This window comes from Procambarus clarkii, chromosome 13 (assembly GCF_040958095.1).
Source record: "Procambarus clarkii isolate CNS0578487 chromosome 13, FALCON_Pclarkii_2.0, whole genome shotgun sequence".
Lineage (NCBI taxonomy): Eukaryota > Metazoa > Arthropoda > Malacostraca > Decapoda > Cambaridae > Procambarus > Procambarus clarkii.
Window position 1 is genome coordinate 23,707,101 of NC_091162.1, and position 13,723 is coordinate 23,720,823.

The following is a 13,723-nucleotide window of genomic DNA, read 5'->3' on the forward strand; positions in this document are numbered from 1 at the left end:
GGTGGTGGCGATGTCTTTTGACTGTGTGTGGCCACCTTTTATTGACTGCACTCACCATACCAGCTTAGTGGTTCGCTATGGTGAACACAAATGTAGATACTTATATATAACGTGCGTATAGAGGGTATAAACAGCAAGAGAAGGTTTGGAGCCGCCATTTTGGTGAGGGCGGTGGCGTCGTCTGCACGACGCCACCGTGCAGACGACGGTGTTGTTTACTGGTTACCACGATGGTCTTTGGGCACCATACCAGTTTATTTGTACAAGTATGATGAATAAAACAGGTAGATATTTATATATAATGTGTGTATATAGCATAATAACACCACACAGTATTGTTGGAGGACAAATATTAGTGCGTCTGGCCTTGAGGGCGGCCGCCGATCAGCTGACTGTGTGAGTAGCCACATCTCTGTGCCTTTACTCACCATACAAGCTTAGATGTACAGTTATGGTGAACAAAACATGTAGATATTTATATATAACGTCTGTATATAGTGAATTATAGCAAAAAAATTATTGTGGGAGGAGAATGTGGGTGAGTCAGATGACTGGAGGGAGGGCGGGAGTGGCTGGCTGGTACACGGCGGTCACTCCTCATTACTTTTTGACTCATAATAGCTACTTAGTGGTTCGTTATAGTGAACAAAACATGCAAATACTTATATATAACCTGTGCTTATAGTGTAATAACCGACAAAGTATTTGTTCACTGATTGATGAACATAATTGAATCAACAATATGCACACCACATTTTTGAGTACACCAACGATTCACTCATTTTATTATATAAATATATCAAACTACACTATTGAATAATATTACAGCAAAAAAAGTATGAAAAATCAATCAGAGACATTGAAATAATTCGGTAATTATCTCTTTGTGGCAACTCTGGCCTGACAGCTTGCGAGCAACAGACCGCCTGGGACGCACGCTGAGTCAGCGCCTATAATTTGCCAGACTTCCCCGCCCTATAGCGGGCAATATATGCCACTTACGATTTTTTTATTATTTTTCCCGTGATCAGTGAACACAAATTAACAGGTTAGAAAGAAAAAATAATTTTTTTTTTTTTCAAAATGACATGCGCCTGTGGGGATGACAGGATATTAAACCCCGAGCATGTTAAGGGTTAAAGTCCATTTCACACATTTCCTAACCAGTATTAGGGAAAAGGCCTGAAATCCCAACATCTTTATTGTCAAAGGCAGGAATTTGCAGAACAAAATCTGCATCATCACTCCACACAAGTACACCTGGTGTCTTGCGAAATGCAACAGCGGTACTAAGGCGAGGAATCGTTGCACACTGTGGACCAGGAGCTGAAGCCCATCTATGCACAGTATGGGTGCAAACTGAAGATGTGGTAAAATCACAGGAACATGATGGGGTTTGTTCCTCATTGTCTCCATGTGGTGCCATACGGCAGAGTTTGGCTGGACGAGTCGCTGACACGACAAAACACTGCTTGGTAACATAACGCTCACCACTGGCTCAAGCGACAGGCATGGTAATACTATTTTCTGATTCAACATTATTAAAATCAGAAAAAGATTCACCTTCCACAGACTCGCCGCCCAAAACATCCTCATACTGCACATAACCACATCAACTGTGTGGAATGGAACAAACTGGTGTAGAGTGAGGGCAAGGAGGCAGTGGTGAGGGTGTAGGCCTCACCCTCGGGGCAGGCACCATATAATTTTCACTTTCTGTTTCACTCCCATCAGAGTCCTGTGTATATTCTTTATCGATGTCAAGAGTCATCGATATCAGTTTCCTCACCATCAGGAAATAATTCAGTATGAATTTCATCCTCAGTTAATGACTAGGTGAAGCGGTTCGCTGACCGCTGTCATGAGCCAGAGCATGATGCTCTCGTCATGGTGTCTAGATGGTAACTAAGGGCTTCCCACAATGGTGGCCTACACTGGATTTTTTTCCAAGATGGCGTCTGTTTACTAGCGCCCCTGGGCAGCGTATGGGTCTAACCGGCGGGCCGTTTAAATCTTGCGTGGTACTCCCAACCATACATATTTGTGGTGCGTTTGCCACAATAATTACTCAATCCAGCTATATATGCATTGCGCCCTTTAAGGGTTAATAATTCTTCATAACTTACAAGTACAACCCATGCAGTTGTATTATTTTGATTATTTCTGGTTGCTTTCCCAGTGAGGGGGTGACTAAAATTACCCTACTCTCTCTGCCTCTGTGAGGGAGCTAGATTCTGGCACTGGTCCCCAGTAGGCCAACAGGATGCCTACGACTAATGTAACTTAGTAATGAGAAGCTATCTAAGTATTTACTTTTTGCAACAATCTTATAACATTACCTCTGAGAAATATTTAGCCCATACAGGTCGGATTTTGTTTCCACCTCCTAAGTCATAGATAGTAATCTCACAGCCTCTGTACTCCAGATTCTCGGGAGCAAACCCCACAGTTGGAGCCACATCCTCAACTGGATCTGAAAAAGTTAAAAAAAAAAAAAAAAGTAAAGAAAATGTTGAAAGAGAAATACTGTACATGTATTATTTTATATGAAGAGAAACATCAGTGCAGTTATCTATACCATATATGTTATTCAACATTTCAAACCCCTGTTTCATAATTAAAGCTCACAAATTTAACTCAAAATTAATGTGTATAAAAAACAAGGAACTACAGGTACTTAAAAAAATTAATAATTCCTAAGAAAAACTAACAAAATGATCATAGCTGCAAGAAATACTCACCGTCCCCATATTACAGCAGGGAAGAAAAAAACAAGAGGCACAGGGAGAAGGTGATTGTAGTTATCACCCTCGCTAAGAAAACAGCCAGAAAGTAAGCAAAGTAATACAGACAACTGCAAGATTTATAGGAAACAAAGCACTAAAATAGTCAAATGACCACAAATGATTTATTCAAAATCACCCTCAAACCCCATAGTTACAACTGGCCACCAACAGGTGGCAGCACCCCAGGAACAATATGGGCTTCTGCACCATATTGTTTCAGTCCAGTCACTGATGTCTGTAACTATAGACATCAGTGACTTCCTAAGTTGTAGTGAACCCCACTTCTTTCAAGATAAGTGTAGGCCATTGTCCTGAGGGGGGCCATTTACTTTGATATACTTTCCAACTTTGATATTGGCTTCAAGACTATGCATTTCAAGCCTCACTTGTTACCTGGACTTTGTCTAATCTTCAATTCGAGCTGCGTGTGTTTAAGGTAGCCCTTCCCTAGGTGCTCATTTAGCACTGCCCCTGCTCTCATAGAGTGATTTCTCAGGTGAGTTCTGGAGTTTGCCCCTGAGAGGCCAGGCTACTGTGTAGAATGCCTTGTCATGGGTAGCCCCAGTCTCTCTCTGACTCCTCTTTGAGACCCTGTGGATGGGGTCATTTTGGGTTTATTGTTATGGGGTGCACTGGGGTTCATGAGCTTTTTCATAATGCATGCTGCTGATGCCCCTCATATTGTGTTTATCTCGAGACTGTATTCAGTGCTACAGTTCTTCTGGAGAGCATCACCTGGGTGTCCTGTTTGGTTCTTCCCTTTAGTCCCTGGCAATTCCCACATGAGCCTCTCATGTGAAACATTATGATTCAACCCATCAAGCCTGTACTCGCTACTTGCTTGTTTGAGGGTTGTCCATCAGTTTTGTTACAAACCAATTGTCAGTTTTACTGTCTTCTTCTGCTGCCTGTTGGGACTTAACCTCTATGGTGTAGCCTGCAACATTGAGGTTTGCTTGTCTGCCATTTTAGTTGAAGCCTATGTCCTTATGGTTTATGTTTCTTTTCTCTTTTAGTGGCAAGGCTCCATGGGCAGCAGCTACTTAGGGTACATTTGCCCATTTCTGTGTGGGGGCTTGGTGTTCATGTGGTTGCCCCAGAGTCATCCGTTTCATTATGGGTTTTGGGGTTGGAGTAGCTAGTGTTCGCGCTGATGCATAAACACCAGGAGTTATGGAACAGTTGTGGGTTTTGGTGGCAGGGCTGTGTTCGTTGTGTGTGTAGTTTAGCCTTCTCCAAGGATAGCCCCAAGGGATCCAGGTCATCTTCTTTTTTGGAGAGGGAGGGGGGGGTGTCTTTGGTTCAGATCCTTTATTGTGAGGCACAGAGCTTGACTCTGCACCAGGGTCTTCATTATGTGCCACTCAACCCTACCTGGTCTTCCTGGCCATAACGCAACCAAACGGTGAAAGAAAACACAAACACAAAAGAGGCAATTACCATCAAAGAGGCATACTCCGGTCACTCTGGAGGTGTAGAATGGATCCTAATGAGCTACCAATGGAGGTTATCTTCTTGAGGTTATCTTGAGATGATTTCGGGGCTTTTTTAGTGTCCCCGCGGCCCGGTCCTCGACCAGGCCTCCACCCCCAGGAAGCAGCCCGTGACAGCTGACTAACACCCAGGTACCTATTTTACTGCTAGGTAACAGGGGCATTGGGTGAAACTCTGCCCATTGTTTCTCGCCGGCGCCTGGGATCGAACCCAAGACCACAGGATCACAAGTCCCGCGTGCTGTCCGCTCGGCCGACCGGCTCCACTCAAGGATCCACTGGAGGAACACTTCCTCCACTGGAGGAACACTTCCTCCACTGGAGGAACTCAAGAAAAGTGAAACTTACAGAAGAACAGTTCCAGCACATGGAAATATATTCTGGAGAAGCTGCATTCCAATCAAAATCAAACAAAGATGGGGGAAACGAACACCCCTCCCCCATAGCAAAAGGCTTTCATTCGAAAAGAAGAACCCACTTGGGTTCCAAAGAAATCAAAGGGACCTCATCCAACTTCCCCAATGCCTCGGGGCAGAGCTGGCATCCATGCCCACCACTAGGGATAAAAAAGCGGAGTCCAAATTTATGCTTGATTTATTTCCTTGGGTCTTCTCTACAGCACTCCTGGTTGATACCTGGTTTACCTGGTTGATGGGGTTCTGAGAGTTCTTCTACTCCCCAAGCCCGGCCCGAGGCCAAGCTTGACTTGTGAGAGTTTGGTCCACTAGGTTGTTGTTTGTAGCGGCTCGCAGGCCCACATATCCACCACAGCCCGGTTGGTCCGGCACTCCTTGGAGAAAATTATCTATTTTCTCTTGAAGATGTCCACGGTTGTTCCGGCAATATTTCTTATGCTCGCTGGGAGGATGTTGAACAACCGTGGACCTCTGATGTTTATAGTGCTCTCTGATTGTACCTATGGCACCCCTGCTCTTCACTGGTTCTATTCTGCATTTTCTTCCAATTTTACTCTTGGTGACAAATACACACAAAACGTTTAATTCTATTATATGTACATATATTATGAGCAGGTTTTTCTTGATATAATGAAAATGGTACTTACCTCCCACAATACTCTTGGCAGCGGTAGTTTTCCCAGCATTATCTAGCCCCACGAGCAGCAACGTGACAGGCCTGAGGAAAGTGGGTCACATAACTACACGCCCACTATTGTTACTGTCTTCATAATCAAAATACTTATTGTATTTATATACACCCTGCTTTTTAAATACCTCTATTTAATCTCACAAAAAAGTTTCAAGATAACATACAAATGCAAATACTTTATGTTCAAATATATATGGTATCATTAAATTAATGAGGACAAAATTTATCATTTACTTATTCTGTAAATAATTAAGGTAAGCAAATTTAGCATAGGTCTTAACATGCTAGACATTATTATTAGCTAGTTGCAGTCATGCAAACTGATGCCTATTTATCAATACTGGCATTGTTAGGCTCTTACACATTGTAGCCAGATTAAGAACCTCAACACTAAGTTAAGAGAATACCAGGCTTACAAAATAATATCCTTCTTAGAAGATAACAGAACAAAATAATTATAAAAAGTTTACTTAAACATAAGCAGTCAAAGATTTAGCATGCAGGTAATGATTAAAACATGGCTGAGAAGGAATAATTTTAAAGATATTTCATACAATTTCTCAGCCATTATAATTTAAAAATAGTTTTATGCATCTAGAGAGAAGTTCTTCACCACCCTGGTTGTCTCTTCCAAACAGGGATAGACAGTCACTTCATTAATACAAAAATTGTTCTGTATATGAAAGTGGCAACCACAAAGTGCTTCAATGGAATCAATTAACCAAATCAATAACATTACACTACAGAAGACTGATGAAGAAAAGGATCTTGGAGTCAAAATCCCCCACTCAATGAAGTTGCACAGCAGGCAGAAAAGCTAACCAAACACTTGGAATAATCAAGTGTACTTTTGACTTCAAGGAAAAGAAGGTAGTGACTGAATTGTATAAATTGCTGGTGCGCCCTCATTTAGATTACGGTATCCAAGTATGGAGACCTCGTCTTCAGAAGAATATAGCTGCTCTGGAGAAAGTGCAACACTGGGTGACAAAAATCACTCCAGAGCTAAGTCAACTAACATATCAGGAACGGTTGAGGGCTACAGGGCGAACACTGCAAATCAGGCATGACAGGGCAGATCTTATTGAAACCTTTAAAATACTGAAAATTTGGAGGATGGTTATCCAGAAATTTTTTTTAAACAGTCAGATGTCACACAAATAAGGAGTAACAGTTACAAACTCAACAAACCACAATGTAGAAATGAGAACAGGAGATGCTTTTTCACCCACAGGGTTATTAACCCATAGAACTGCTTACCTGCTGAAGCTGTAAATGCCAAAACTCTCTTAACTTTAAAGGTACAGCTGAAAAAGATCATCAAGGCAAACTGTCGACAAGCCACCGGCTTCCTTTCCTCATGGAGGCCACTAGTGTTAGTGGATCTCAGGTTAACTTAGGTGACTAACATAACTGACAAAATTCTATGATAGAAGGTGTGCACAAGAGATGCAGGTGCAAATTATCATGAGAGGACCACAGTGCTGGCAGAAGGCAGCTGAAGCCTGCTTCATCGACACAAATAATATATCAAAACCAATATAAAACCAGTGTTGAATGTAATGAAACACCATTTTCTGGGCGAGTCCCAGAGGCTCCAAGGAGCTATAACACTATACCGGGCTAATATGTATGTATTGACTGTGGCATCAGTCAATTTGAATGGAGTTCTAGCCTAACAGGGACCACGAGTCAGAACCTGGCCCCCTCAGATGAGGAACGAGGAGCAATGGCCTATAGAAACCCCCATGTGGTTGGAAGCATTCCATGTCTGCCCTCTACCGAGTTAGGTCCCCAGAAAGGTAGGCATCCTAAAATAGACCTCAACTGATGAGACATTGCTACCGAAAACCAAACTGCTAAGCAACACTCCCCAATCTGAAAACAGCATGACGTTACACCCGCCACCGCACCACCTGTCTGCGCAGCTTTTCCCTCCCTGGGAGGAGAAAGGGGAAGCCCCACACCCTGCACCGGCTATGCACCCTCCATTCAGAGGCTGAATGTCAAAACGCGAAAAACCGTCGACTGGAGGGAGGGAGGGTGGGTTGCTGGGGAGCCTCTGGGACTCACCCAGAAAATGGCATTTCATTACATTCAATGCTGATTTTCTGTGGTGAATCCCTCCAGCTCCCCAGAGCTACCTAACCACAGACAAGTAAAAGAGGGACTTACCCGGGAGGTGGCCTCAACTCGAAGTCGAGACAACTGGCTGCAACCTGCAACCCAAAGTGACACACGCCCAACTAGGGCCAGGAACATTAAAAAGGTAACGGGCGGCCAGGACCCTGTTCGTCCTACAAAATCCCTGCGCCTGAATGTCAGACCCAAGATATATTACCCAAAACAGCAGCTAAAGCAGCAAATTTGCAAAAGTCATGGGCACAAGGATACACAGCAGACTGACTGGACTGAATAACCCTGCGGACGACTTGGGAGACCCCAAGCCCTGGAACGAGGAAGAAGGGAAATCGAGTCAACCCAAAGCATGTCCCCAGCCACCGAGTCCGTGGCGCACAAATAATAGCGAAAAGTCATATCCGGACACAATACATGATGCACCCCCAGCCGAACTAACCAAGCATCAACAACCCAAGGACCCCTCCAGAAAGAGGCCGTCTCGTTCTTCACCAGAAAAGAAGGAGATGGCTGCAAATGAATAAACCTACCACAAGGACCGTAAGAGCAAAAACTCATGCACCAGAGGAGAACATAAAGCTCCCCAACCCGACCCCCAGAGGCCAATGCCAACAAGAAAAGAGCCCTAGCAAAACAATCCTGTACTGAAGGGACCACAACAAACCAAGGAGAGAAAAGAGAGCACCCAGTCCAATGACCAGGACAGCTCAGGTGGCACATGAGCAGGCCGGAGGTTAAACAATGCACAAGACAGCTTGCGAAACAGAGTATAAGTAACATCCACCCCGAATGCAAGCAGGACTGCACGATAGCACTAGCTAGCACTGCACTGCACTGCACTGCACTGCAGTGCAGTGCACTGTGCCCTGCAGTGCAGTGCACTGTGCACTGCCGTCCGCTAGCACTGCATGATACGAGGAGACAGTATTTGGCATAAAATGATGGTCTTGAAACAACCAAGAGAGAAAGGACAAGACAACCTGATCAAAAACCAAAGACAACCTACAAAAAGACCAAAAAGTGCCGGAAGGACCACCAGGAAATTGCATACTGTCGCCGAGACGAAACTCAAAGGTGGGACACCATCAACGAAGTCACCTGATCACCATACAAGTGGTGATAAACCCATATCTGGTCAGTGGAGGAGAACATTGAACCAGCCACGTACTGGACTGGACCAATCTGCTGAAAGAGGTGGAACTATGGGAAGACCCTCGGGTTTGGGCACCGAGCAAGCAGCGCCTGAAACTAGGGGTGAGCCAGATCCCAAGGGACCAACAGGACTACCATCCCCTGGTAAGTCTCCAAGCGAGCCAGGACTTGGAGCAACAACTGAACCGGTGGGAAGAGGTACAGGAAACCCCACCTTGAACAGTCCAGCTGAAAGGCAGCGACCCCCCTGGCCTCACAATCAGGGAAGGGCGCCACATATACCGGAAGAGGCCTCGACCAAGTTGACATGAAGAGGTCCACATCCGGGCGCCCGAACGTCCTGCAGAGCCAATGGAACAAGTCAGCATCGACCGTCCATTTCGTGGACAGGGGAATGCAATGGGACTGGCCATCCACCAGTATGTTGGACACTCTCTGGACATAAACCGCCAGGTGAGCCAAACCCCGAGAACTCAGCAGACGAGTCACCCGAAGTGACCAACCCCAAAGAGCCAAGGACCGCATTGAACCCCCACAGTTCAGACAATGAACCACAGGGGTGCAGTCCGAAAGGAGTCGGATCAACGATCTGCAAGCGACTCGAACCTACTGAAGCGAATGCCACACCGCCATGATCTCTCGCGCCATGCTGTGAGACCGACGGAAGGACAGACCCCACCAACCCTGGCCGGTCTGGTGAGCACTGGTCACAAAACCACAGATCCAACCCGACAGGTAGACCAGCACGGAGAAGTTCAGACTCCCACACAGATACTCAAACAACCGACACGTGACCCGGGTGCCCTCCAAAAACAGCCGAAGGTGGTTGTGCCCTCTCCACAGCCGCAGCAATGCCACGAGCGGGAGAGACAAGGAAGCAGTCCAAGCATCCCACACAAGACCCAGCTAAGTTCAAACCTGAGACCAAATGGGACTTCCTCCAGTTCATCAAGAACCCGAACCTGGCGAGCTGGGAAAGAACCAAATCCCTGGCGAGCAGACACACGAACTGGCTGGGAGCCCAGACCAGCCAGTTCTCGAGGTAAGCCAGAACCCGAATGCCCAACAGACGCAAATGGGTCACCACGACCCGAGTAAGGCATGTGAACCCACGAGGTGCCAGATTTAAGCTGAAAGGCAACAAAAATGGCAAGCCTGTCACCCCACAACAAAACCAAGCCAGTCCCTGAACCCCAGATGAATCAGGACATGCCAATATGCATCTCGGAGGTCCAGGAACACCATCCAAGCGCCAGGCTCCAAAAGCATCCGGACCTGGGACAGAGTTGTCATCCGAAAGAAGGGATCCAGGGAGTTCAGATGGGACAATTCCAGAATGAACCGCAGGTCAGCACAGTCCCATTTCGGAACTAGAAACAGGCAGGAAACCCACCTGAGAGTTGGGAACCCCACCGGAAAAGCAGGGATGAAGGGGGCCCGCTGGCATGACCCAAAAGCCCCGGCAGGTAAAACAAACTCGAATGCCTCCACCGCCAAACCGGAAGGAACAGTCCCAGAAGCCGCCCGAGTATCAACACCAAGAAAACTCTGCCCCGACTCTGAAACCCTCAGGTGTTTGGAAGCCGAGAGCATGGGGGAGGGGGGGGGAACATGATAAACCACAGCAGAGAAAGGACAAACAGGCACGAAGGAAACCAATGTCGAGACAACTAACACCCCCAAGTCCGGGTCTCTATAACCAAAACAGGGCAGCTGCGGGGCTCGATACTTGCTTAATGGGGTTCTGGGAGTTCTTCTACTCTCCAAGCCCAGCCCGAGGCCAGGCTTGACTTGTGAGAGTTTAGTCCACCAGACTGTTGCTTGGAGCGGCCCGCAGACCCACATACCCACCACAGTCCGGTTCGTCTGGAACTTCTTTTAGAAAACAGTCTAGTTTTCTCTTGAAGATGTCCACGGTTGTTCCGGCAATATTTCTTATAGTCGCTGGTAGGACGTTGAACAGCCGCGGACCTCTGATGTTTATACAGTGTTCTCTGATTGTACCTATGGCACCTCTGCTCTTTACTGGTTCTATTATGCATTTTCTTCCATATCGTTCACTCCAGTACATTGTTATTTTACTGTGTAGATTAGGGACCTGGCCTTCCAGTATTTTCCATGTGTATATTATTTGGTATCTCTCTCATCTCTTTTCTAGTGAGTACATTTGGAGAGCTTTGAGACGATCCCAATAATTTAGGTGCTTTATCGCGTCTATGAGTGCCATATATGTTCTCTGTATTCCCTCTATTTCAGCAATCTCTCCTGCTCTGAAGGGGAAAGTGAGTACTGAGCAGTACTCGAGACGCGACAACATCCAGGGACAGTGTATCATGGGGCATCTAGAATGGCAACCAACCTAGCTTACTACAGCAACCTAAACCGTACATGCAACGCTGAAGCTGCCTACACCCGAATATCAACATCAGTGGACTGGGTGAATTGGAGTACAAGCAAGTAACACCACTCGCTGGACTCTGGGTCAAATGTGTCATTGACCCAACAGGCAGCATGGCGGAGGCAAAGACTGTGAGTGTCACCCTGAGACAAGGGGACAGAACAACCTTCAAACTCGCACGAAGCGAGGTAGGGACTCGGAGGTCTCTTCCATCGGACCAGTGAGCCCCAATGGGGATTTCCATCGGACCAGTGAGCCCCAATGGGGATTCCCAGGACCCCTTAGACTGACTGCTAAGGGAAGCCCAGGCAGGGAACTGCTGACTGGTTATCCTGGAGCTACCAAGCAAACAAACTAAAAGCTGAACCCCTGCAATGTGTGCAAGCATGGGGACCTAGCGGAGGGCCACCAAAATCATACAAGTGGTCCTACAGCCACACCAGGCAGACCCCCACCAGGAAAAGCAAAACAAAAGAAAACTCTGCAAAAGCACAACGTTTATAGAGAAACGGAACCGGTCGCTATGCGTATATCAGACAGCTGCACAGTACCTCGCGCCCCAGCCAGCGACAATACTACCTCCTACCCAAGGTCAAACAGGAGTAAGAACCACTGTGAGGGGGGATGGAATTTTCCAGCTAGCTTTCTAGACTGTGGGAGTGCTTACACCGTTACTGTGCACTCAGACACAGTGCACAGTCGTGCACTCTTTTCTAAATTCGCCAATTCTTCCCCGAGATGTCCTTGTTTAGAGTTTGTGGGAAGCCTAGCTCCAGACCTTTCCAGTGAGACTACGATGGGCATCGTAGCTCAGCTGTGTAGAAAGTTACAGATATTTTCCTTTTTAACTTGAAAATGTGTACAGGGAGGTGTAGGCAGGATGTTTGTGGTCAGAGCCAATGGTTCCTAGCCTGTACCAGCCAGCGGGCAGGCCGTGTCATCAGCCAGGCACACACGTGACCAGAGCATTAATTTGTAATTGGTAGTGGCATCTCCTAGGCCTACCAGCTCCCCTCTGATTGGTGGAGTGAAGACACAGAGGGAAGCAGCGTGCTCCATGCCTGCCAAGCCACCAAAATCAGTTCAAAAACCTGTGTCGCCTGGGTAAGGTGTCCCAGGTGGTGGTTGTGGCCGGTCAGGTCACCACGACTCCCTGAGGGGCAACAGAGGAGGACCACCACCACAACCTAGGCGAAGCCTAATAAAGAGCTAAGCAGACCTCCTTTGCAACAATAGGCAAAAATTACAGAATGAAAACATAAGAAAAAACAAAACAAAATCTCACAACAAGCAAACAAGCAGCCAGAGAGAAACATCGGCCGCCTCTTAATAGTAAATGGAGGCTATGCCAGCTGCAGTATCCCACCCCCCACCCCCCGCAACTCGGGCAAAACGGACAGCCCAAGACCTCTGGCTTACCCCAAGGGCGAGGACAACCCCAAGCAAGGAAGCCCTCTAAAGCTAGTGATTCCCGAATGTCCCAGGGAAGAGAACCCTGACCACGCAAGTGCAGTACTCATGAAGCACCTAAGGAAGGGTACCCTACAAGCAAACAGCCCTGGTACCCTGTACAACTCTAGGCCAGCGCACACAACAAGGGCAGGAACAGCCGTTAACCACCATGCTGCACTGCATTAAAATATGACACCCCTGTGGTGCGCCAGAAATAAATTATTTCCAAAAAATTATTTTCTCTTCTTATATTGTTAAAATGATCACAGGAAACTAAAATAAAATATTGGTTGCGTCATACTTTAGCAGTGATGGAGCTGAGAAGTTGAGCAAATTATGGGCGCCGGGTGATGATGTGCTTGGGGTCACTCGACCCCGCCACCCAGTGGGGCGGCAGTTGCCGCGAATATAAATTTTCACAATTATTGTTATGTTTCTCATTCGTTTCTTCTCTGTTTTTTTGCTGTAATATTATTCAAAAGTGTGTAATTTGTGGAATTTATATACAGTGGTGCCTCAGGTTACGAACGTCCCTGTTTACGAACTTTTTCGGTTTATGAGCTCAATTTGTTCAGAATTTGAATTGGCATACGAACTTTGCATCGGGATATGAGTTTGTTGATATGCGTACGGCCGACTTAGTGTGTGGTGGCACAGCAATTGTGCCTCAGTTTAACAGTGCCTCGCGACCAGTGACTATCTCGCCTGAAGTCTTCACAAAAATTTAAAGTTTTTTGTCGGATTTTTGGCCATATGAGCATAAAAGTTATTATATATCTCGCCATGGGTCCCAAGAAAGCCAGTGGTAAGATTCAAGGCAAGAAATCGCATGTGAGAATGACAATAGAGGAAAAACAAGAGATCGTTCGTAAGCATGAAAATGGAACTCGTGTTGTTGAACTAGCTCGGCAGTACAACAAATCCATGTCAACCATATGCACTATACTTGCCAAGAAAAAGGACTTTATGAGTGCTAAAGTGGCAAAAAGCGTATCAACAATCACGAAACAAAGACCACAAATACTTGATGTGGAAAAGTTGTTATTAATTTGGATACACAACAAGGAGTTAGCGGGTGATAGTGTTTCAGAGGCCATCATTTGTGAGAAAGCCAGGGTATTGCATGAAGACCTTGTAAAGAAAACCCCTGAAACGAGTGCAGATACGAAAGACTTTAAGGCAAGCAGGGGATGGTT

The 13,723-nt window shown here is 46.3% G+C and overlaps 1 protein-coding gene across 3 annotated transcripts in view; it reads right to left on the minus strand.

The window, feature by feature from the left end:
• Positions 1-13,723, minus strand: part of LOC123757260 (ADP-ribosylation factor-like protein 13B) — a 149,425-nt gene that overhangs the window by 91,064 nt on the left and 44,638 nt on the right. For all 3 annotated transcript variants that reach the window (XM_045740787.2, XM_045740786.2, XM_045740784.2), the window contains 2 exons: positions 5,343-5,413; positions 2,340-2,473 (listed from right to left, as the gene is read on the minus strand). In XM_045740787.2, the coding sequence (XP_045596743.2) occupies positions 2,340-2,473; positions 5,343-5,413 (205 nt within the window). The remainder of the gene's footprint in view (positions 1-2,339; positions 2,474-5,342; positions 5,414-13,723) is intronic.